The sequence below is a fragment of the Rhinolophus hipposideros genome, assembly GCF_964194185.1.
Source record: "Rhinolophus hipposideros genome assembly, chromosome: 2".
In the NCBI taxonomy this organism is placed as follows: Eukaryota; Metazoa; Chordata; class Mammalia; order Chiroptera; family Rhinolophidae; genus Rhinolophus; species Rhinolophus hipposideros.
In genome coordinates, this window is record NC_138048.1 from 29,112,274 (window position 1) to 29,135,851 (window position 23,578).

A 23,578-nucleotide genomic window follows, 5' to 3' on the forward strand; every position below is an offset into this window, starting at 1 on the left:
TTCTCTACTCCTGTTTATTTCCATTCTGTCATGCAGCCTCTGAAACCTCAGGGACCCTCTGCAGTTTTTAGACTAAGGAAAAGGCAAAACTGATTTAAGGCCAGAAAGATGGGGACCTATGTGGGGTTTGGGTTAAGGATTAGCTTAATTTGTTCTGTAGCATCCAGTCCTGATAGATAAAAATAATATTTTTAATATGAGCTTTACCCGATCCTTCTCTTTAATGAAAAAACCTTTTATATTTTTCTATTTCATAAGGGTTGCATAAAGAATTAATTTGCAGTTGAAATTCATTCAATCATTTAAATACATGTTGCCTGCCTACTCTGTGCCAGGCACTAAAATGGAGAACTGGAGGTACACCCTACCCCCATCAAACTTTATCTTATCTCTCTCGTCTGAGAGAGGTATACCCGCCCTCCATATACCTGAATGGGGGGTACCTTCAGGACAGAACAGGCAGTAGGAAGATAAATGCCTGAGGTTCTTGTTCTTGAGGAAATCTTAATTTAATGACACCAGGGATTCTAGCTACATCTAATTTTAATGTACTTTTTATTTTTACAGCTGACAACTTCATACATAGGCACCTTTTCATTTAGGAGTGGTTTAGCATCAATACTTTTATTTCCCCCTCTTCCTTTGTTTTTTCCTGTATATGGCCAACATTTTATCGCTGTTGGTTTGTTTTTAAATTTTGTTCTCTCAGCCCCTCTTACCAAAATTGTTACATAATTTTGGTTCCACTACCTGGAAAGTGTTTCCATTCTGGCTTATAGTTCCATTGCATATTCTATTCTATGTAATATTTAAATACTGTTTAAGATGTTGTTAAAGAATTTTTAAATACTTATACATTCATATAGTCAACATAACGGTATGAATGATATGCTGCAGTTAGTTTTAATTGTGACTTTAAAAACCTGCAAGTGTTGTAGGCATTTGGGAAACACTTTTTTTTTTTATCCTTTCCTTCCAGATTTCAACAGTTTCACCCTTTTCTTTGTGCAGCTGATTTTAAAAAGGTTGCTTCCTTGTATGATAGCGACTTTGACTTGCCCTATGGGACAAAAACATCAGGTCAGTAATGTTACTCTTGTCCTGCTCTATTACACCTGAGTGTGTGTGATGTGAACCATATGTTTATATAATTTTAAGGCCTTTTAATCATTCTGCTTTATAAGTTTTTCTTAAAGAATATGCTTTTAGGATGGGTTGAAGGGAATTGATTTTAATACATAACTCCTTTCAAGGCAGTGAATAAAAATGGTAGATTCTTTGTTGTTTTCGAGACATGGCTTTTGACCTTACTTTTGCCACCATATCATTAATGAGTTCTCATGCCTTACCTTATTTCAATTCAGAATTAGCAGGATAACCCTGTAGGTTACCTTCCTTCCAATCTCCCATTTCACCTCTTCACCTGTGAGTTTTATTTTATTTCATCAGCAAGTTCTAGCTCCTTGACCAATTTTAAAAGCTCAATCAGTGGATATTTTAGTTTTGCTGAACTTAGAGAGAATTATTCCATATACTAACGATGAAACACTTTTTCCTCTGCTTGACAACTGATTGACCTTACACAGCTTTACGTTCTCAATTTTTGAGAGATTCTAAAAGCTCAGGAGGTGACAAGCCTAGTTTTATCAACTTAGATTTTGCTTATTTAATTGATCATGTGTGTGTCTCTGTGTGTGTGTTTTAAAAATGTATTGCAGAGAATTTGATAATTCAATAAGGTTATGCTCTCTGAATAATTGATTTCTACACGGATGTCAGTTTCAGAATACTGTGATGTTGATAATTTTGGGGTCACTTTTTTATGATTGTTTTCAGATTAAGCCTCTTATTTTCCTGGAGTTTTTGGAATGTGTCCTTAGAGCGTTTACCATTTTGAGTGTGCCTATTAAGTAGTGCTGACTAATTGCAGTGGTGTCATCAATTTTCACCACAGAAGAAATCAAATGTGGCCATACTAGTTGGAAATGGGTTTGGGGAAGGATGGGGGTAAGGTGGCTTACTATGTACCTAAGAAACCATGATTCCTTTTATTCACAATACTCCATTTGTATTCCAGCGGAGTATTTTCGACTTGCTCTTTCAAAACTGCAGAGCTGTGACCTATTTGATGAGTTTGACAAGTGAGTTTATTTCCTTGCTTCTGTTTAACTTTCAGTTTTAGCTAACGTGGTTCAAAACATGCACCCTGATGTAAAATTAGTCACTCAGGAAAATTCCATAGTGTTTGTGCATAACTAAAACATTTAGTAGTTATTTCTCTGACATTTGAAATAGACAAACTACAAAATTCATTTAGAAGCTGCATAAGGGGTTGGCTCAAGAGTTTGCAGGGAGTCATGATGAGTAATCTCTATGCAACGTCAGGCTATTTTTAACTCATATTCATCGTTTCAAGTTGTTGTTACTAAAGAATTAATTCACACCCCTGTTAATCAGCTCACAGGCCCCCTCCCTGGGCTGTTTCCCCGTACTTCCCACACAGCTTCTAAACTGCGCGTGAGGAGCCTTTCTGTTTCACTTGAATATTGGATTTCAGAAATATCTCTCCTCCTGTTACTTTCATATTTGAGGGAAGCAAACAGCTTGCTTAGATATATGTTTTTCTGACTACAAAAGGTAATTTAGCTTTTAGAAAGTTTTGGTGTCAAGTTAACCCCCCTTAGGAACTGAATTGCCAAAGATGGACTTCTTCGCAAGTAGATTTATTTTACTGCGGTAGACTAATGTCACAACCTTTTACGTTTCATTTCAGAATTTGGCCAGTGGTCCAGTGGGATGATATGGGTAGTCAGTAGATGTCAGGCCTCCACTGTAAAGAAAAATACAGAATTTGCCTTCTTACTCAAGAGAACAGAGGTGCTATTTGGTGCGTGCGGAAATGGGCTAGTGGGCAGAGGTTTGAAAATGAAGCTAGAGTTTCCAGAACAGAATGCGGGGAACAATGCTAGATTTTGTTTGAGTTCATCTCACGTCTCTCTTTCAGGGGCCCAGATTATGGAAGTGTGGATTATGTTATATATGTTGATTCATTTCAGTTTGTACTTGTTTTAGTTTAAAACTATGCCATCAACCTTATTTTAATTTCCATTTTTGATTGCATATCAACAACGACCACCTATATTCTTTTCTAACCTAAAATGTATGTAGCTCTCATTTATAGAATATTGTTCTGTGTAGACCCATCTGTGCTCTATGTTAATTCTTTCTAATTTTTACAAACAACCTGCAAAGTATACTCAATGATATCCCTTTTTTTGAATGGCGAAACAGAGACTGAGCAAACATATGTAGTTTATTACAGCTGGTCTGTGCTAGAGCCAGGAGGTGAAGCTAGATAGATTTCTCTAGTGCCTGCATGTCTGACTTAAGAGTGACAATGGTTGTATCTTAAATATTTGTAGCAAGTATCTGCAAATATTTGAAAAGATCCTTGGCTCTGTAAATGGGAGCTGCTGTCAGGATTCTTGAGGGCACGTGGCTGGAAGTTTCGCTTTTGCTTGTTTTTTATCTTTAGAACTAGGCTGTGCTTTATTTAGTTGCTTTCAGAACCTCTTTTGGTACAAGTGTTCATTATCTGTGTGTGCCTGGGCCAGACTCTTTCCTCTTTGCTGACTTGGTCTTGCTGTTCCTGCCCTTACCCCTTTGTCACTGAGAGGGCACCCTCCCCCCATCCCCCGTCAACCCATGTCATGTTCTTAGCATCTCCCATATTGGGAGGGAAGTGGGTGTGGGTGGTGAGGAGCGATTGAAAATCATGCTGATTGCACAAGAGTCCTTTAGTCTGAACTTGTTAAGAGATACCGGTAGAGTTAATGTGCAGCCAGAGATTATTCAGGTGTAGAGCGAATGGAAAACATCCTTGTAGGATCCCCATGCAGTGAGCATGGTGAGGCACTCAGCTACTCAGTCAGCAGTGCTGAACTGCTTATTTGACGTGTGCAAACCTGTTTCCTAGAGACTTCACAAAGAGTGTTTTGAAAGTAGATAATGTTGACATAAGAAACGGCCAAACCCGTAGAGACTTTTTATGAGTTTATTTGAACCAAACCGACGACATATGGCAGGAGCAAGATTTCAAATGCTTCAGAAAATGGCAGTTTTGCAGCTTATTTTATATGTTAGAATCAAGGGAGGAGATGTAGGAACATGCATGAAATCCACTGGTGGTAGATTAGGTGGGAGAAATCAAATTGGGGAAATCTCTAGGAGGGGATAAAAGGCAAAATGGAGAATACACACTTCTTTTACGTTGGTGGGTACAGGACAGTTAATGATTAACATTTTACAGCACATAGAGATAGTATTCAGGGAGCAAGATAATTAGGGGTTCTATGGTCTTGTGCTCTATGGTCTCGTGCTGTGGTGCCAACAGTTGTGCCTTTGAGTGGTAGGAAAGAAAATAATTCTGACATTTCAAAGGTATGTTATCCTAGAGGCATAAGAAAAATGGACAAATCTTACTTGAGGTGAAGACTAACCTTTGCTAAGGAAGTTATAGGCCTGGGACGTGACTACCCGCTATGACCTGCCCAATTAGCGATTTGTGATCAGACCATCCTGTGTAGTTCTTTTGGCCACTGAGCTTGTCAGGCCTGCCATATGGTGGTTTATTGAGCATGTTAGCTTCATTGCTAGCTCCTTTTTCATTCACAATAAGAATATACTTGTGACACTATTATCTTCTCCTTGCATATTAACTTTTGGGAGGGGTTCACATGTAATAAATTTTACCTATATTTTAAGTAAGTCATTCTACATTTGTCTGGAACTCACTGTACAACACAAAGACAACAACAGGCCAGCATATGCCTGAACAAGCATTTTAAGTATATTCAAGAAAGGCAAATATACTAACCTGCCTTATTGCTAACCCTAAGCCAACTCAGATTGTCTCCCGAGCAACCTTCTACCTGTCCCATTTTTCCTCTCGGCCTGGGAAAAATGCTCTAGAAGAAACAGGTCTGAAAACAGTCCTTTCTCAGGCGGAGGATTTGGATTGCCCTTAGTGCAAGAGTCCTCCCCGAGTCTCCACTGTGGCTGTGGAAGCTGGCCTCACATACGAGGAGACAGCCTTGTTGTCATAGGCTTGCTTACTCTTTGTTGTGGGTCTGTAGGTTAGAGAGGAGGAGCTGAGGTGATGAGAGGTGAGCTCCGCCCTTTCATGTCCCTTTTTCTTTTGGCTGCTCTCTTCACCAATATTTTATTCTCCCTCTGTCCTCTTTGTTCCTTCCAGAATGACACTTTCTGTTGTTCTTTCAAATCTGAATCCTTTATGAACCTACCAGATGTAATCCTAGTTTTGTTTAGTTATCTTATTCAGCATGCATGATGCCTTCAGTTGGGTAGATTCCACTGTGAATGGCAACACTCCAAATATTGGTTGCATTTACAAGGTAGAAGTTTTTCTCACAATTGTCATGTACATGAAGTCTGCAGGTGAGATCATTCCAGGGCCAGCCCAGCAGCTGTGAGCACCAGGGACCAAGGCTTCTCTATTGTGACTCTGCCATTCCTACATACACAGCTTCCTCCTTATGGTCCGCTATGATGGTTGGACCAATCACTTCTACAGTCTGCCAACAGGGAGGAGAGTGGGGGAAGGGCACGTCCCCATCTATTAAGACTTGCCTCCCTCTTTCAAGACATTTCCTAGAAATCACATATAACATTCAGTGATGTGCTTGAGCCAGTTGGTACCAACTTGTGAGAGCTGTAGCTCTTCCTAACTCCGTGTTTAGTGCCATCAGGGTGGAAGCTTGAAATTACTCCCTGTGGGATGATTTACACCATGAAAATTGGCAAACACTATAAACCAGAGCTTCCCCCATCACCCTCCTACCTCCCAAAGAGAACTGGTTGTTAAACATTTGTTAGCAACTGCTGATTATATCCTGTTGTTGCCAAAAAATGGGTTCTTGGTGTTGTGGCAGGAAAAAGTGCAAGGGTGCATCAAATAAGCCAAGCAAGTGGTGCATTTAGTAGAGAAGGACAGTACAATCTCAAGAAGGGAGGTGTGAAGAGCAACTGCTCCGAAGAACAAAGAGGCTTAGGAATTTATTATTTCTAAAATGAAGGTGCAAAATATTTAAGACTTAAGGCTGCTGTTATAGGCATTCCGAGGCAGGTCCACGCTGACCACTCCTTCCCATTGCGAGGAGGGATTTTTGTCCTTATTTGGCTTTTACCAGAACTATCATAGTGGCACAGAGGGGTGGAGAGTTTCCCTAATAGCAATGCTAATAATATTATAATACAGTATAATTAGCTACAGTTCACCTTGAGAGGCAAAATGGAGTCCTGGGTCTGCCCTCAGCCACTGAAATCCAGTTCTGGCTGGTCTGGTAGCTGAACTTTTTCTTAAGGATGATGATCTCATCTCCTCTTTCCTTTGTCTCCCCTTGCCTCCTCCTTCCCTGCCCCTCCCTCCAGGAGGCCCCATTCTTGCTGTCTATCCTGACACTGTTGGCTAGGAATATAACCAGAAGGCCACACCTAGATATAAAGTGGGTTGGAAAGTGTAGCCTTTATTCCATGTGGCTGTGTGCTCACCTTTGAAAAAAAGGAGTCCTATTTTAATGGACAAAGTAAGCATGATCTCTGAGGTACAACTAGCAGTCTTCATCAGTATTCTCCACCATTTTCCTGGTCCCCACCTGTTTATGTGCCTGGTAAGAGTCAAGATCCTGAAGCTAGTTACCATGTCACTCGACAGCAACTTAGCTTGGTTCTTGAAGCAGCCAACTGTGATCTCTCTCTTGGAGACTGGATACCCTGTGCAAGCTATTGCTGTTGTAAATCATTTTGAAGCAGCATTTCTTTTGGAGGTTTATTTATGCTACATTTGTGAGGTAATGTTAGTAAAGTAACTCTGAGGCAGAAAGAGCATTTTTCTAAAGTTAATACTGTGAAGAATTTGGGCCAGAAATTAAGAGGGAAGGGAACAGGAGTGTATGTGTTTGGCTGTAACACTATATGTGAAAGAGCCCTGGAGTTATAACAATTCCATGCTTGTTCTTGGCTCTACTTACTTTCTTTCCAAAACAAACAAACAAACAAACAAAACCCCAACAACCCACATCTGTTCTTTTTCAGTTTTTGGTCACCTGGTAATAATTATAATAATTTGCCTCCATTCTTATAATCATATCTGTTAGAAAAACATTCACATTATAGAAAATTGCCTTTCCCCCTGATTTTGTGACAAGAGTTCTGTCTGTTCTCTGTGAAAAGATGATACCATACATTAGGACATGTGCATTACCCATTTTATTATTTTATTTTATTTGCTTATCTTTTGGGTATGTGTTTTTAACAGAGGGTGTAATCTTGGGCTTTTCCTTTATTTTTTTTGTTAAAGATTTTATTGGGGAAGGAGAACAAGACTTTATTGGGGAACAGTGTGTACTTCCAGGCCTTTTTTCCAAGTCAAGTTGTTGTCCTTTCAGTCTTAGTTGTTGAGGGCGCAGCTCAGCTCCAGGTCCAGTTGCCGTTGTTACTTGCAGGGGTCGCAGCCCACCATCCCTTGTGGGAGTCTAACTGGCAAGCTTGTGGTTAAGAGGACGCACTCCAACCAACTGAGCCATCTGGGAGCTCAGTGGCAGCTCAGCTCAAGATGCCATGTTCAATCTTAGTTGCAGGGGGCGGAGCCTTGCAGGAGTTGAACTGACAATCTTGTGGTTGAAAGCCCACTGGCCCATGTGGGAATCAAACCCGGAGCTTTTGGCGTTAGGAGCACGGAGCTCCAACCTCCTGAGCCACCGGACCAGCCCTTAAGAAGTTTTAATTACTTAAGCTAACTTGTCCTTGTGTTGTCAGACCCCAAAGCAAAGTGATGAAGTCATAGAGATGGTCAGAGGCAGAAAGGATGGAGATCACCTAGTTCAATCTCCTTATTTTAGAGAAGAGAAAACTAAGGTACAGTGAGGTTATGCAGAAGCCAGAGTTAGGAGGCCTACAGATTTCCACTGTTCTCAAGTTCCCTCCTTCACATTTTAGCAAGCAGAAGAAAGACAGGAAAGACTGCACAACTGAATGTCTTAAATAGCATCATCTAAAGAGGTAAGGGGAAGAGAATTCTGGAATTGTGAATTCTTTTGGTTATAATCTATAGGATTTCCAGGGCTATAAGTCCCTCCCCAATTATTTAATGTAGTTTATACTTTTATCCTTAAACTCAAACCATTTTTTAACCAGATGACCTTTAGTACTTTCACAGGGTTAAACTAAAACATTTCCAGGATACCTTTGTAAGTTCATCGAAAATACATGTATGTTAAATAGGTTTTTTTTTCCCCTCTTAAAGATACATGATCTCAATGGAATCTTCTCTGAACAGATACTACAGAAAAACACTTTCTTTCCTCAACTCTCACCCAGAGGATGATGCGTAATAAATGTGTCAGTTGGCCTTCTTTCTGATTCTGCCTCTGAGCCAGCTGATTTTAAGTATGGGATATAGAAAAAGTCTCAAAGAAATGTTGAGAAACCATTTTCTTTTTTAATTGAGGTGAAATTCATGTAATGTAAAACGAACCATTTTCATGTAATATAACGAAAACGAATGAGGTGAAATTCACGTAATGAAAACGAACCATTTTCCTGTAAACCATTCATGTAATGTAAAACGAAAGTGGACAATTCAGTGGCATTTTGTAGTGGCATTCACAATGTTATGCTACCACCGCCTCTAGCTTATTAAAAAAAAAAAAAGTTTTTTAAACAATTATTAGAAGAATTCTTTTCATCTTTGTATCTTTGTTTTTTTCTTTTCATGTTTTGCCTTTTATGGAAATACTCAGACTGGCTGTCAGACCAAGGCGTTGGCAGCAGAGGAGTAATAACAAACTCGCTAGAACAAGATAGCTTGAAAAACAGGTCGTCTTTTTTTGGTGGAGGAAAGGCTGAGGAGGTAGGTGAGCATGGGCTATTTAAATAGAGTGGTCCAGCACTTGGGAAAAAAGCCCTAACTGCTCTGTGACCTTGGGCAAGTTTTTGAGTTTCCGAACCTTGGTGTCATGTAAAAGAGGGGGTGGAACCATATGTTATTATACCAATGTCAATTTTAATAGTTAATAGTTAAGTCATTGTAACCAGGGAAACTGGATAAAGGGTACACAGGACTTCTCAGTACTATTTTGCAACTTCCTGTGAGTGCAGAATTATTTGCAAATAGAAAGTTTAAGTTGAAAACATGTGACCACACAAAACTTATACATGAATATTCATAGATAGCAGAATTATTCATAATAGTCCCAAAATGGAAACAACTTAAATGTCTAACAAGGGCTGGATGAATTCAATGTATATCCAAACAATGCAGTATTATTCAGTCATAAAAAGAAATGAAGTATTAATGAACGTTACAACACGGATAAACCTTGAAAACATTATGCTGTATGAAAGAAGCTAGTCACAAAAGACCACCTAGTATATGATTCCATTTATATGAGATAGCCAGAATAGACAAATCTGTAGAGAAAGGAGATGAGTGGTTGCCCGAGAATGGGCGGAGGGAAAAATGGAGAGTGCCTGCTACTGACTATTGGCTGTCTTTGTGGAGTGTTGAAATGTTCTGAATTCGATAGGCTAAAATCCACTCAACTCTATTATTTATAATGGTGAATTTTATGGCAAGTGAATTATACTTCAATTAAAAAAGTTTTTTAAAAAGAGGAGGGTGGTTGAGGTGACCTCTAGTTTCCTTTCTAGCTTCTGTGGTACTTGGTTTGGAGGGCACTGTGAGGCCATGCCGAGAACAAACCGTTTGGAGGGACACAACTCTAGTTCTCATGTCATTTCATTTATATGCTGCTGCTGTGGATTTCTCAGGACTCGGGTTCCACTCTTTGTTTTCTGAAGCACAGCTCATACCAGGTGGCCATGTTTTACACCCATCCCTAACGACTGAGGGTCCTATAAGGGAACTGCATCACAGAAAAGCAATTCTTAGAATGTGCCCAGGTTGCAAGGCTTGACTGCTCCGGGTTATTGTGTAGGTCCTGAGCCCCAGCTGGCGCCCTGGTCCTGGGGATTACTGCTTTTTCCTCAGTGGGAGCACATCTAGTGTAGCAGAAACCCTGAATTACAAAATCTCAGCTCCCACTTCGAAAACATGAACCAGCTCCCCAACCGCCAACATCACAGGCCAGACTCTGTGAAGAATGCTTGGGTCCTGTATAGCTGGTTATAGAGTAACTAGCCACAAACATTGTGCCTAGTGGAAGCACGTGTGTTAAGTCAGTTGCCTGCTGAAGGTGTGGGAATCGTGAAAACTGCCTAGTTGCTCACGCAGGCGGAATCCATTATGTTGGCATCAGCAGAGCTGGGGTAGATGAGCAACCAGCCAGGGTGGGAGCACAGTCTTTGGTAACTTAAAAAGAAGAAAAAGGTTTAGGCGCTAGCAGTGTATTTATTAAGAAGAGCCTGAGCTCTATTAAGGATATCAGCATCTGCATCACTACTCTGGACATCCTGCTGATTTGTAGGGCTCCTTCTCATGGCAGCATTTTCAGCCAGGAGGAGAACTTGCGGGTGAGGGGAAGTTGTGATTCTACACAAACAGAGTGAGTCGTGTGTGATGAAGAGGCAGGGGCAGCTCTAAGTGATTTATAGCAGCTATGATGTTGGGTAGAGCTACAGAAACCATGGTACTCGCTGGAGGAAATGGACCCATGCAGCACAGAATAACAACATTCAGGACCTCTGTGATCCCCTTACTTCACAAAAGGACAAACTGAGGTCTGAGAGATTAGATCCCGAGGCCAAGGTCCCAGAGGTGCTGAAAGAGGGAGCCAGAACTAGCAGTCAGGTCTCCACCCTCCGTCCATTGCACAGTGTTTTAGAATCTTTGGGCTGCAAGAAACCATCTTCCTAACTAAGAGTGATTTAAACAAAGTAGACCTTTATCTCCCAGAGCTCATAGGTATGTGGTTTCCGGGTCTGCAGGTTTGTGGTTCCAGCTTTCAGGGTGGGCTGTGTCTGGCTACACAGACTGGATTGCACAACTCCAGGGAGTACCAGTTCACACATGTGGTTACCTGAATGGTACACACTGTAGTTGGACTGTAGACAGCCTGCACATCTGTATGGAGTAGCTCTAGTTATGAGATTGAATTAGCGGCTCAATGATGTCAGGGAAGCTTCTCTGTGGCTCTCTCTGCCACAGAGAACTCATAGGAAACTATTAGTTGCAAGATGACTGCAGCTGCTCTAACCTTATGTCAGCACATGTAGCCATCCAAACAGAAAGGAAGGGATGGATAAAAAGAAAGTGTTCTGCTCAAATCATTTTCTTGCTGGGCATAAAGTCTTATCTAGAATATCTAATAGGCTTCCCTAATGTCTTACTGCTCAATGACGGGTCACGTGGCCACCTCTAAACCAACTATTGGCAGAAGAATGTGGTCACCATTGTTAGAATTATGAAAGCAGGGCTCCACTAGCAAGTCACAAGGGATAATGGGTGTTGGGAATATGACTGATGGGATCTGCCATAGATTGTTACACTGAAGATGGAGTGATGTATTTTAATGCATATGATGTGGCTGAAGGGAAAAATGAATGTCAGAAAGAATTCAGAAAAGAAGATAGATCATAGATCGTTTGAAATGGGCAATTTAAGTTTACTTTCTTTGTATTGCTGGTGTTGATGTTTCCCTTCGCATAAGGCAGTAACTCTTCTGGGGTTGCCTGATTTGATGAGAAACATGCCTTTCACCTGGGGGAAGTGTAATCTCTTACCATTATGGTTTCAGCAGCTTTCCAGATTTTCCATTAACAGGTTCAGGCAGACTGGAATGATTTTGTTTTCTGGATGAGCAGTTTGGTGCATGTGCATTTCTCTCCCTGTTTCCAGGGTGGGGGAAGGAAGAACAGACCCTTGCTTCTCCCGACACAATGCAGGAAGATGACCACCATACTTAATAGAACAACCAAACTGATTTCTAAAATGCACAGCCCAGGAATCAGGAAGTTTTGGGTTGGAGGATACTATCAGAAATATAAATGATGTGACTCTTACCCTCTAGGGACTCAGTTCACTGTGCCTATTTTTGCATGAATACTGTGTTAATTAAATATGAAGTTACACAGTCACCCGAAGGACACTGGAGGTATTGTTTCCCACCTAAGGAAGCAGGGAAAGCCAGGAGCTAGACCAGGAGGATGACGCCAAGGAGAGGATGAATCACTCCTCTGTGAATATGTGGGTACCTGCTGCGGAGAAAGGGAAGCAGTGAGTTATGAGGGGAGTGGTTCAGAGCCTGTATCGTACCATTACTTATTTCCCAGAGTCATGGCGGCACTGTGAACACTAGCTGTAGATAAGATGTTATTGCCAAGGAGTAGTCCTAGGGATACTCCCCGAACCGTTTCTAGTGTGGGTCAGGAAAATGTGTGGGTCTTTGCAATATCCCTTACCAGGAGGAAAAGTGAGATTCCACTGACAAGATTTCCTTTCAGAGGCACTGGCAAACTTTTCGTAAGGTAAAGGAAGGTCCTTCGCTCCTTCCTTCTGCTTCCCACAAAGCTGACAGAGAAGAAAATAGTAAGTGAAATTCCTAAAAATATGATGATTGCACTGCAGAGCATCTTTAGAATTGGAGTTCTTTTGAGTGAGGGAGGCAGCATCTGTAAGCTTTCTATTTTCCCCAAGTCCTTGAACCTGCTGGGACCACAAGCAGGAGAAGGCTAGAGAGGCCAGATACAAGGAATGGCCCTCTCTCTGTGGCTAATCCTTGGGGCTCCTGTGGAAGAGACCTGCCTGCAGCCCTTGACTCGCCCTTTTCCCTTGGCTGGAAGGCGTGGTAGGGTCTGTGAGAGGAGGTCAAGGGCCTTGAGTCTGAGTGAGGAGCAGGGATGGGACGTATCAGTACAGCAGATGGTCGCTCATCTTATGCTGTTTTGACCACTCATGACCTAGTACGTGATGGCGAACTGTAATCCAGCCTGATCCAGGTAACACTGAGGAGGAACCCCTGTGAACACTAAAAGGTTCATCTCGGCCGTTCATTGCTGAGCACTGATTATGTAACTGGCTGTGCCTGGACCTGAGCTGAGTTAACCTCTTACTCGTGTCAACTTCAGAAGTTAGGTTTGTGCGTCAGGCGTCCTTTGTTGAGACCCCAGGAGAAGACTCCTGGTGTATGGCAGTGTCACTGGTGCAGGGGTCCTTGCCCCTCTCAGGATGGACATCAAGAGCGTGATGAACAGGTTTGCAGAGAGAAAGGTTTATTAAAATGAACGCGTGATGCACCAAGGGAGCGCACTCTGGAAGGGAATGGACGTGCCTCCCCGGGGCTTGCAGGCACGGCGGTTTTATGGGCTCTTGAGGTTAGGGGTCACCCCTTCCTCTTTCCTTTTTCCTCCCCAAAACATATTGAGGGGGCTCCTTCCCTGCACCTGCAGTGTACCTACCTGTTACTTTATGCGTGTCATGTCTCGTTAGCATTTTAAATCTCCACCGTGGGGTGTGTTTTTTATTATGATAATGAGGAAATTTTTACTGCAGGAGGGATCTTTTAACTAATGCACATGCGTGACTTTATGATCTTTTCCCGGGCCAGGTTATTTCTTCTGTGATTGTGGTTCTAACTGCTTGCTGTTTTCTTATTGGCCAAGGGATACGGCCTAAGGTTGTTTCCCTCAGCTGCAGGCTGCAGCTACCTGACTACCAGCTGCGGTGGTGGCCTGCGATCCTGGCCTTGCCCTCGCAAGTTGGGTGGTGTTGGAGTGCGGCAGCCTGGGGTCAGGTTGGGGATCCCAAGCTGGGATGGATGCTGTAGACCCGAGGGCACCTGAGCCCTTTCCCTTGACAGGGAAGTGGCCTCCAGCCTTCATTCAAGGAGAATGAAGCTACCATAATTATAGATATTCATCCTCCACCCTCATGCAGGTTACCTCACATGAACCGGGCTGGCTATTATTTCTATCCTGTTCATTCCTAGCCACTTCCTCCCCAGGGCCCAGCTTGCTTAGCATTCCGTTGGGGTGATGGAGCCAGCTTCAAGTTCAGCCTCTAATGTGCTTTAAGCTGACACTGAAGTTATGGAAGGGTCAAGCCAGCGGTTTGTGTGGGAATTGCACCTGCTACGGAGCGTGCATAGGATGGATCTGATGAGGCTGATGGCAACATTCCCGGAGAGGAAAGGGTTGTGAATGTTTCCCAGGGCTCCCATCTTCTCCACGCCACCTGGCCTCACACTGGTGCACCTTAGGTAAAGTGGCCTCCCTGGAATACAGATAAGCGTCAGACTTGCACCCAGAGATCTTACTCACATAGTTAAAGACAAACATTTTATTGTTTATTCTTTTTAAAGTTCTGAGTTTATATTGATATTTACTATTAAAATGTATTATTATAGTTTTTGTTTGCATCTTTTACACTGAAAAATGTTTCATAAATTTATTTTACCTTACAACATACATAAAACAGCTGTAATATTAAATGCTATACTAGAAGTACAGAATTAAATATAAGATCTTTCAGTTCTTTTTGTTCCTATCCAACTAAATACAGGCCAATTATGTTCAAATGTTACCTAAGGAGGTTCTTTTCTCTCTGGTTATTGTACCAACTTGATATATAACTAAGATTTTTGTTAGTTTGTTTTCAGGCTTTAAGTTTCTATTTTTCCTTTGTTTTGTTTTTGGAATATGTGAAACATGGTTTACAGAATTTAGAAGTTTATAGTAAAAAAGGGGGATCTCCCTGCCTGCTGGCGCTCTGAGGGCAGGTCCCTCAGAACAAAGCTTCCCCCCACCCAGCGAAGAGGAAAACAAGCAGATTTTAAAAAGAAACATCTGTAGAACACACTGTGACATACCCATGATAACGGGTTCGTGGGCACATCCTTGAGTATCTGTCGGGCGATGCCCCCACTCCAGCCCCTTCCCCCAGTCCCTGACACCTGTGAAACTCTGCATATTCTTGTTTTTGTAACAAAGTAGACACTGATTTAATTTTGGGAGCCAAGAGTCCCATATTACCACATGTAAAAAAGTGTTCTTAAAAAGTTTGAGGTGTTAAAAACTTTGATCAAGTAAATAGCTGAACTAAACAAATTCTAGGTAAAAAAGGTAAACTTATGCATATAGGAATGCGTAGTTTTTCCTTAACCCGACAGGGCCAATGCTTGGCTCCTTTCAAGGGTTCGTGGACTTCTGCATTCTCTACATTTAAATATTCTACAGTGTTTGTGCAATTTTGCTACTCATTTATTTCTAAGCGCTTTATAGTCTGGAGTTCATCTGGTCTGCTGATTTCCTGGATCTCAGAGAATCATTTGTCTTTCTTATTTCCATGTCCTGTGGCCCCTGGAAGGGCAGTCTCCGTGGCCTTCTGTAGTTTTATCCTACAGAGGACACGAACTGTTCTGTCAATTCTCCAGGCCTGGCCGGGTGTTGGTGAGAACTTGGAGACAGCCGGGCCCGGCCGCGCTGCCTGAACGCTGATGGTGTACAATCCGTGGTCCTAGTCTGATCCCAGCAGCAGCAGGAAGACCTACCTCATGTCCTGCTTTAAAGCTCTTTGCCAGGAACACAGTGAATTTTTAGCTTGTATTGGTTAAGCTCCGAGGACCAGTGCAAGTCTGGGAAATTGAAGTGAGCATTAGGCAGGTACAGGGAAACTGCACTTTCCCCACCTGATTCTAAACTGCCCATCTCTGCACTTATACAATTAAGATACAGCCGTAACCCAGAGCTAGACTCGTGGGGGAATGGGTAAGACTGATAAAAAGTACACGCACCGGTTAACATAAAATAAACATGCAAAATCCAATGTCGAGGGGTGTTTTTGTTGCCCAAAGATCTGGATTCAAATAGTATCCAAAGTTCTCTCCCTTTGGAGGATGACTTTGAAATGTTGCCTAACAGTTTTCCGAGCTTCTCTCTTCATTTGTCAAAGGAGACTATCAGGCTTAACTTATCTCAGTGGGACATTATGAGACTCTAAGGAGGAGTGTATATGGGCTGATATAGTTAACAGTGTTAATGGTGATCCACTTCCTATGGAATATTATTTCTTGAATCTTGTATCTTTCGGGTTTTTTCTACTTGTGCAACAAGTAAACTTGGGCTGTGGGTCCCTGAAACTATGAATGGGTTCTTGGAATCACTGAATTTTGTAATAGGTGACTCAATCTCTCACTTATCTGTTTACCCAACAGCGTGCCATGTAAAAAGTGTGTGGTGGTTGGTAATGGAGGAGTTTTGAAGAATAAGACATTAGGAGAAACAATTGACTCCTATGATGTAATAATAAGGTAAATATATTTCTCATTTGCTAAACTGGAATTGTTTCAAAACAATGTGGTCTGCTACTTTGGTACGGCTATGTTTTAAAAGGAAGAGGAGTTGCTTTGATATTTTTAAGTACATTACACAAACTTCTCTCTCAATTGGCTAGAGTAAGCCTCACTTAGCAAATATTTGTGAAGTCCTCTTAACATGCCAGGCACAGTTCTAGCTACAGGGGACACAGCAGTAAATAAGAACAATGTTATTGTTCTCTGTGGAGCTTACATTCTAATGAGGGGAAGAACCCAATAATTAAATAAGGAAATATGATACATGCCATACAATTAAAAAATAACGTGATAGAGAATGATTGAGTGGCTACTTTAGGATGGATGACGGCTTTGAGGAGGGGACATCTAAGCTGGACTAAGAGACCATACAACGTAAGCCATATGAAGCTTAGGGAAGAGCAATGGAGGTGGAGCGAGTTGACTGCAGGTCCTTAGGAGGACATGATGCTGGGTTTGAGAGAAGCAGCAAGCAAGTCAGCAAGATAGAAGGGAAACAGGTTGGGGGCAGAGGGTGCAATCGGAAGTAGAAGAGGTGGGTGGGCAAGAAGCAGATTGTGTAAACTGGGATCAGGCTTTGTAAGCTCAGACCAGAGCTTGGATTTTATTTTAAGTACAACAGGAAACTTGAGAAGATTTTTTAAGCAAGAGAGTAATTCAATCTGGCTATTTTAAACATATTCTGGCTGTGGCATGGACGACAGAATGTGAGGGACAAGAGTGGAAAAGAGGCCAGTTAGGTTGCTGGCGTCAGGGAGACGCTGGTGGCGTGGAATACGGTTGTCATGGCCGAGGAGGGCAGTGGATAGATTGAGACGTGTTAGAGACAGTGTTATCAGTTATTTGTTGGTGTAGTAGATGTGAGCAGAGATGGGATACCTTCTCCTTGGTTTTCAGTTTAAGAGATTGGCTGGATCGTGATACCATTTATTGAGTTGGGGACTAGGATAGGAGCAGGTTTAGAGGAGAATCAAGATTTCCGTATGAACGTTAGGTTGGAGATGCTTACTAGACTTGCAGTGGATAAGTCAAGTAGGCAGTTGGATAAACAGGTTCAAGTCTTGATGGGAACAGCTTGTAAATTGCATTTAAACCATGGACTGGGTGAGATTTCCCAGGGAGAGACTGAGGAAAAAGAGGCCCAGGACTGAGCCTTCGAGTATTCAACACGTAAGAGGTTGTACAAAGAAAAAGGAGTAAAAGCGACGGAGAAGATTCACCAGGGAGGTAGGAAGAGTCAGGAGGTGATCACAGAAACCTAGAAAGCACAGTGTTTTAAGACAGAGGGAGGAATCGACCATGTCCAGTGCTGGTGAGATGTCACGCAAGGTAAGAACGAATTCACCACTAGGTTGGCAATGTCAAGTTCCTCGGCATTCTTGACAAAAGCAGACTTGGAGGCATGATGTGGGGGGAAGCCCAACAGGAGTGGGTTCAGGGGAGACTATGACAGGTTGAGAAAGTAGACAAACCAGTTTAGGCAATTCAAGGGATTTTGCTGGGCAGTTGAGAAATAAGATGGTCACAAGAGATGATTATGTAGCAAAGGAGGATTTTCTGTTTTGTGTTCTTTTATAAAGAGATTCTAGAGCATGTTGGTATACTGATGGAAATGAATACAGAGATTTATGTGGTGAAGAAAGAGGGAGCGGGGTGCAGATCACAGGTGTTGCTGTGATCTAAAATGGATCCATTTTAGATCTAAAATGGAAAGGAGAACAGGGATTGTGGTTACAGGTGAGAGCCCCACAGATGGAGTGGGGGAAAATGAGGACATTGTTTTTCTCATTGAAAGGTTGATGTTAGGTCATTATCTGGGATAAGTCTGTGTGTGTTGGGATGGCTATGAATAATCTTTTGCAAAGTGGAAACGCTTCACACTGGGCAATGGATTAGGATGACCTGGCAGTCGTGGGGGTTTTGCTGGGTTACAAACTACTGAGTGTTTCTACGTAGTGAGGTCACCTTATTTTCTGTTTATTATCCATTTCTAGGAAGTTGTAAAAATTTATCTCCAAAAAAGTATTTTGAAACACAAATCTCTTTACCTATAATTTTCTAAAATCTGATCACTTAGAATGACAGCAAGCCCTTTTGAGAACATGCCCTGGGCACATTATGAAAGTCATTTTAAGTGTTATTAAGACTGTCTTATATTACACAGGTCAGTGGCAAAGGGTAAAACAATATTCTCCTGGAGGACACTGTTTTGGAAACAAAGCATTCCTTTTAACAGCACGTATTCATAGTGTATGTGTAAATAGTGCACGTCTAACCTTGGCTTTGAGCATATACAAACCCAACAGATCCCTTGTGGTCTTCAGTTCACTCGAGCAATAGACACTCATTTGGTTGTGGCTGGGTATGATATAGCAATTTTTTATTGTTACTTTCAGAACATAACGGTTTTGCTGGGTCTTCAAAGTAATTCTTGCCTGTCAGTCACTTAAGACCCACATCCATGTAAACTTGGGCAAGCAGCTTTATCCCTCTGGACCTCCGGGCCCTTACTCGTATCATAAATCCAAGGTTTTGTTGGGATGTCTTCCAAGTTCTCTTTTACCTCTAGTATTTGGTGGTTCTTATGTTCCCATTTATTTTATTTAGGCTTCAGTTTTCTTGGAGGGAAGAGTGAATTACCAGTGACCTCACAATTAATTTTCAAATAGAAATATAAGTTTCTGCCTTTAATCAAGTAGCTGTTTCACGAAAGGGCTTATTTCCTTGGTTGGTATGTGTGGGGAAGACTGGTTGAATGCCTCGTACTTTTAGAGCACAGGATACATGGCTGACAATGTTTATCCACCTCTGAAACCTCTGAGAACTGTGATGGAAATGGTTCATACTGCACTTGGTCTACATATCTTGTGTGTTTTACTACCCACAGAATGAATAATGGTCCTGTTTTAGGACATGAAGAGGAAGTGGGAAGAAGGACTACCTTCCGACTTTTTTATCCGGAATCTGTTTTTTCAGATCCCAAACACAGTGATCCTAATACCACGGCGATTCTCACTGCTTTCAAGCCGCATGATTTAAAGTGGCTGTGGGAACTGCTGACGGGTGGCAAAATAGTAAGTTTGCAAAATCGATCTGCCTGCCGATTACTACCTTCATGGTTTTTTTCCATAAAAAAAGACAACCACAATGTTTTATTTTCTGTATCCTTTATTTCAGAACACAAATGGTTTTTGGAAGAAACCAGGCTTAAACCTGATCTATAAACCATATCAAATCAGAATATTAGATCCTTACATTATCAGAATGGCAGCTTATGAACTGCTTAATTTCCCCAAAGTGTTCCCCAAAAATCAGGTACGTATTTTTCTTTGTACTCTTTCAAATTAAAGATCTGGCTGGAATGGCACAGGGGGACCCTGGGGGTCTTGGAAAACAGAGAACCACAACTCATGAGGTGGCTTGTGAGGGCCTCGTCTCAGTTAGTGAAATGAGGTATCTGTGGATATTTTTCAGGTTGCAAGAAAGAATCTTAAGTGGAAGCTTTTCCCGGCCCTGGCGGGGACCTTCTGGGGTCTTCTCCATGTCCAAATGGCTCATCTCTCATAACTTCGTCTTCAGTGTTCGGCGGCGAGGGGGCAGGGTTGAGGGACAGGTTGTGTTCAGAGTATAGCAAGGCTGGTTTCAGCACAACTGCATGGCTTTTCAGGCTAAGAAAAAAAAGGTCTGAAGCAATCTGTGATAGCGATATTACAGAAAAACAGAGAAAAGGAGAGGAAGGACAGTAAGGTTGTCTAGAAATATTTCTGCGGTCACAGAGGAGACACTGGCACTAAATTCTCAGAAAACGGTAGTTACAGCAATATTGATAATTCTGGAAACTCCAGATTCTTTAGTTAAAATCTTATTGACTTTGACTTTTGTAGCCTTGTTTGTCTACATTCCCTAGAAAACAGTGTCTAGATCTGTACAGTAGTAGAGATATGTTTTTCATTTGAAGACTAACTGTATAACATGGTAGCTCAGCTGAAATGAAGGTGTTTGTTTTTTCCCCCCTTTGTGTAGTCAGGGAAAAACCCCAAGAAACACACATCATGCATCTTTTCTGTAGCATGATAAAAAATTCTAAAGAATTACATGCTTAAAATCAAACAACTTGCAAAGGAATACTAAAGAGAACCTCCATCTCTTCCTTCAATAACTCACATTATCTCTCAAGCCTTTTTGCCTTTTATATCCTTCTAGACTATTTTTCTATGCATTTACAAATGCATATGTATACTTTGTTCAGTATAATTGCGATTATACCACTAGTATTGTTCTATTTCCCCCATCATTTAATTAATGATTCCTCTATTTAGAGATATTTAGGTTTATATCCAGCTTTCCTCTATAAACAACATAGAAATGCATGTGCTTATAGGGATTTTCTGCACACTTGTGCGATTGCTGTAGGATGGACACCTGAAAATGGAATTCTCATGTCAAAAAAATACATTTTAGATTTAAACCTACTTGAGGGGAAAGAATAGCTTCTTAGTAGTTTCTTAGCAATTCTGAGGTGAAAAGGACAAGTTCTGAATGTTTTGTGACTTTTCAGCTGTTTTCCTAAGTGGGTAAGATCAGATTTATCCCTTGCTTTTTTTTAGGTAGTGTCAACTCCAGAAGCACAGGATGACCCTGATCTTCCTTAGACAGGATGCTAGAACTAGTTGTAACTAGATGGTGGTTCCAATAGGAAGATATGGTGTCCTAAAAGCCAAATGAGGACAGAGCTGTGGTTCAGAGAGGTCAGCCATGTCAGATGCCATCCAGAGGCTGAGCACAAATAATAAACCCTGGTTCTGGAAACATGGGGGTCACACTGGTGATATGGACAAGAGTAAGAAAGGAAGAAAGCCTATTTGAATTGGATTAAGGAGAACATGGGACATGAGCAAGAGGGGGCAAATCTTTCATGAAGTTTTGCTAGAAAAGGGAGCAGAGACGTGGTTAGAAGAGAACCTAGGATCAAAGAAAGGGTTTTTTTTAAAGATAGATGTGTTTGTAAGCTGAAGGGAATGACTCATTAAAGGGAAATATTGATGAAGGGAGAAAGTGGATAATTGAGAGAAGAGATGGGATATGGTGTAAGAGTGAAGAGATTGGCTGTAGGTAGAAACAGGGACACAGCCATGCAAGAGGAACACTGAAAATATGGGTAAAGATGAAGGTAGATTTGGAGTTGCGAAGATACAATTGCTTCAGGTTTCTTATAAAAATACAGATTAAATTGTTAAAGTAGGAAGGACGCTCGGGCTGCCGGATGGAGCAGTATAAAAATCGTCATCCTGGAGAGCAGGAATGCAAATTTACTAGGGGAATGTAATTGAATTTCTGGACCCACTGACTGCCCACTTGAGACTTTGGTCATAAATGTAATGTGTGACCAAGCAAGTGTGGTTTTTTCTCTTGCCCTGTCCTGCTTGGGTGCGGGTGTAACGAGGATTAGGACGCTGTCCGGTGCTAACAGGTTCTGTGGGGGATGGGTGCAGAAGAGCATTGAAGGTCTCCATACCAGGATGGTGATCATGATGATGACGTACTCTAAAGTGTGATGAAAGGGAGTACAGGACAGGAGGAAGTCCAGGAGAGGGACAAAGTGCCAGGATCAGTGAGGCTGGATGACTCTTAGGTTTTTAACCCAACCATTAACTTCCTTCTCCAGCAGATGGCTGAGGCTTGTGGGGGAGTCACAATAGAGCCTGAGGTAAAACTTATGCAAAAGCCTCTTAGGCTTCCAGACAAGCTTGCCTCCTGGTGTTTGCTTTATTTTTTTTTCTTTTCCTCAACATCATAATGTGTAATTTCTATGGGATCTGTAAGAAACATTTAATTGAAAGGAAATTTTGCCGTTGTGGTCAAAGTTTAAGATATATTTCGTTTGCCTTTGAAGGCCATCCTACTCAGAATTAAAACTTGGAACGCCAAGACGCTTATGTCAAATGTAACATTTTTCGAGTATATGTGTATGTGAAGGGGACGCAGGATTTCTTTTTTTTTAAATTGACAATGATCCAGTTGAGATGGTGACGTTACTATGTAAACATCTGGAATTTTTATTTTCTAGTCAGATATTTACTAGTACAATTTATCGCTGATGTTACTTGGTTAGTCTTTCCTGAGAACTAAATTATCAGGGGTATAAAATAGAGCCATTTGAAGGCTAAGTTATATGAGGCCGTTTACCGTGATGCCATTTGAAGGCTAAGTTATATGAGGCCGTTTACCGTGATTCTAGGACAGCGAATTAAGCTGTCCTTACATTTCAGAGTGGTGGGTTCAGCCTTTGCTTCTACAAGGCAGCAGAATCCTTTGCTTAAGCCTCCTAATGTTTCATTTGATAGTTGTCCTCTGGACTGGAGCTGTAGTTAAGTTTTATTTGACAGGTTTTTCTAAGATTTCAATCACACTGTATATTCTTTTCAATTAAGGTATTAGCTGTTTGGGGCTTGAGGCTTAGTGTACAATGAAGGTTTACTAAGTATTTCTCCCCCGATTAAATGTTTTTAAGTCTATGTTTATCAGACTAGGCCACCCACATATGCTTTGGGAACAAGTATCTCATTTGGATTTTTTTAAAAAAGCGTTTATTTCCTCCCCCAGAAACCCAAACACCCAACGACGGGAATTATTGCCATCACATTGGCATTTCACATATGTCATGAAGTTCACCTTGCTGGTTTTAAATACAACTTTTCTGACCTCAAGAGCCCTTTGCACTACTATGGGAATGCCACCATGTCTTTGATGAGTAAGGTAAATACACATAGATCTGTGGTATAACCTTTGATCTTTCCAGTTGGGAAGCCTATTTTCTCTCTTCTTACCATGTCATTTTATTGAGGGGCGAGGTTGAGAGCTTGATAGAGCTATCAAGTGCTGAAATTAGGACTCGAGTCCAGAGTTCTTTTTACTACAGCACCAATTCCCAATTTGTGGGCCTCAGACCCTTGGGAGAATCTGTTACGGTCAAGTATCAAACCCACATAGGGACTAAGCCTATCTTAGACACTGCATCATATTTGTATTATTTAAATATATATATATATATATATATATATATATATATATATATATATATATATATATATATATATATATAAAACCTACTGTTGGAGATATTATCATTCAGCTTAACGCATTGCCATGCTCACAGCAATTATTTTCATGTATTTTTTAAGTGGACAGGTCTGTATTTTAACCCCATGAAAGAATCGTCAGGGTCAGAAAGCTTGTAAACCTTTATACTAGAT

General features: G+C 41.4%; 2 protein-coding genes across 6 annotated transcripts in view; one reads left to right on the plus strand and one right to left on the minus strand.

The window, feature by feature from the left end:
- Positions 1–23,578, plus strand: part of ST3GAL6 (ST3 beta-galactoside alpha-2,3-sialyltransferase 6) — a 69,200-nt gene that overhangs the window by 42,149 nt on the left and 3,473 nt on the right. For 3 of the 4 annotated variants that reach the window (XM_081027066.1, XM_081027067.1, XM_081027069.1), the window contains 6 exons: positions 980–1,080; positions 2,078–2,141; positions 16,188–16,283; positions 19,213–19,399; positions 19,503–19,640; positions 22,929–23,081. In XM_081027066.1, the coding sequence (XP_080883192.1) occupies positions 980–1,080; positions 2,078–2,141; positions 16,188–16,283; positions 19,213–19,399; positions 19,503–19,640; positions 22,929–23,081 (739 nt within the window). Of the gene's footprint in view, positions 1–979; positions 1,081–2,077; positions 2,142–8,819; positions 8,930–16,187; positions 16,284–19,212; positions 19,400–19,502; positions 19,641–22,928; positions 23,082–23,578 lie in introns of those variants that run through there. The other variant, XM_081027068.1, reaches the window with a different exon arrangement.
- Positions 19,668–23,578, minus strand: part of DCBLD2 (discoidin, CUB and LCCL domain containing 2) — a gene marked incomplete at its 3' end in the record, with an annotated part of 87,371 nt that continues 83,460 nt past the window's right edge. For both annotated transcript variants that reach the window (XR_013991819.1, XM_081027019.1), the window contains one exon: positions 19,668–20,019. The remainder of the gene's footprint in view (positions 20,020–23,578) is intronic.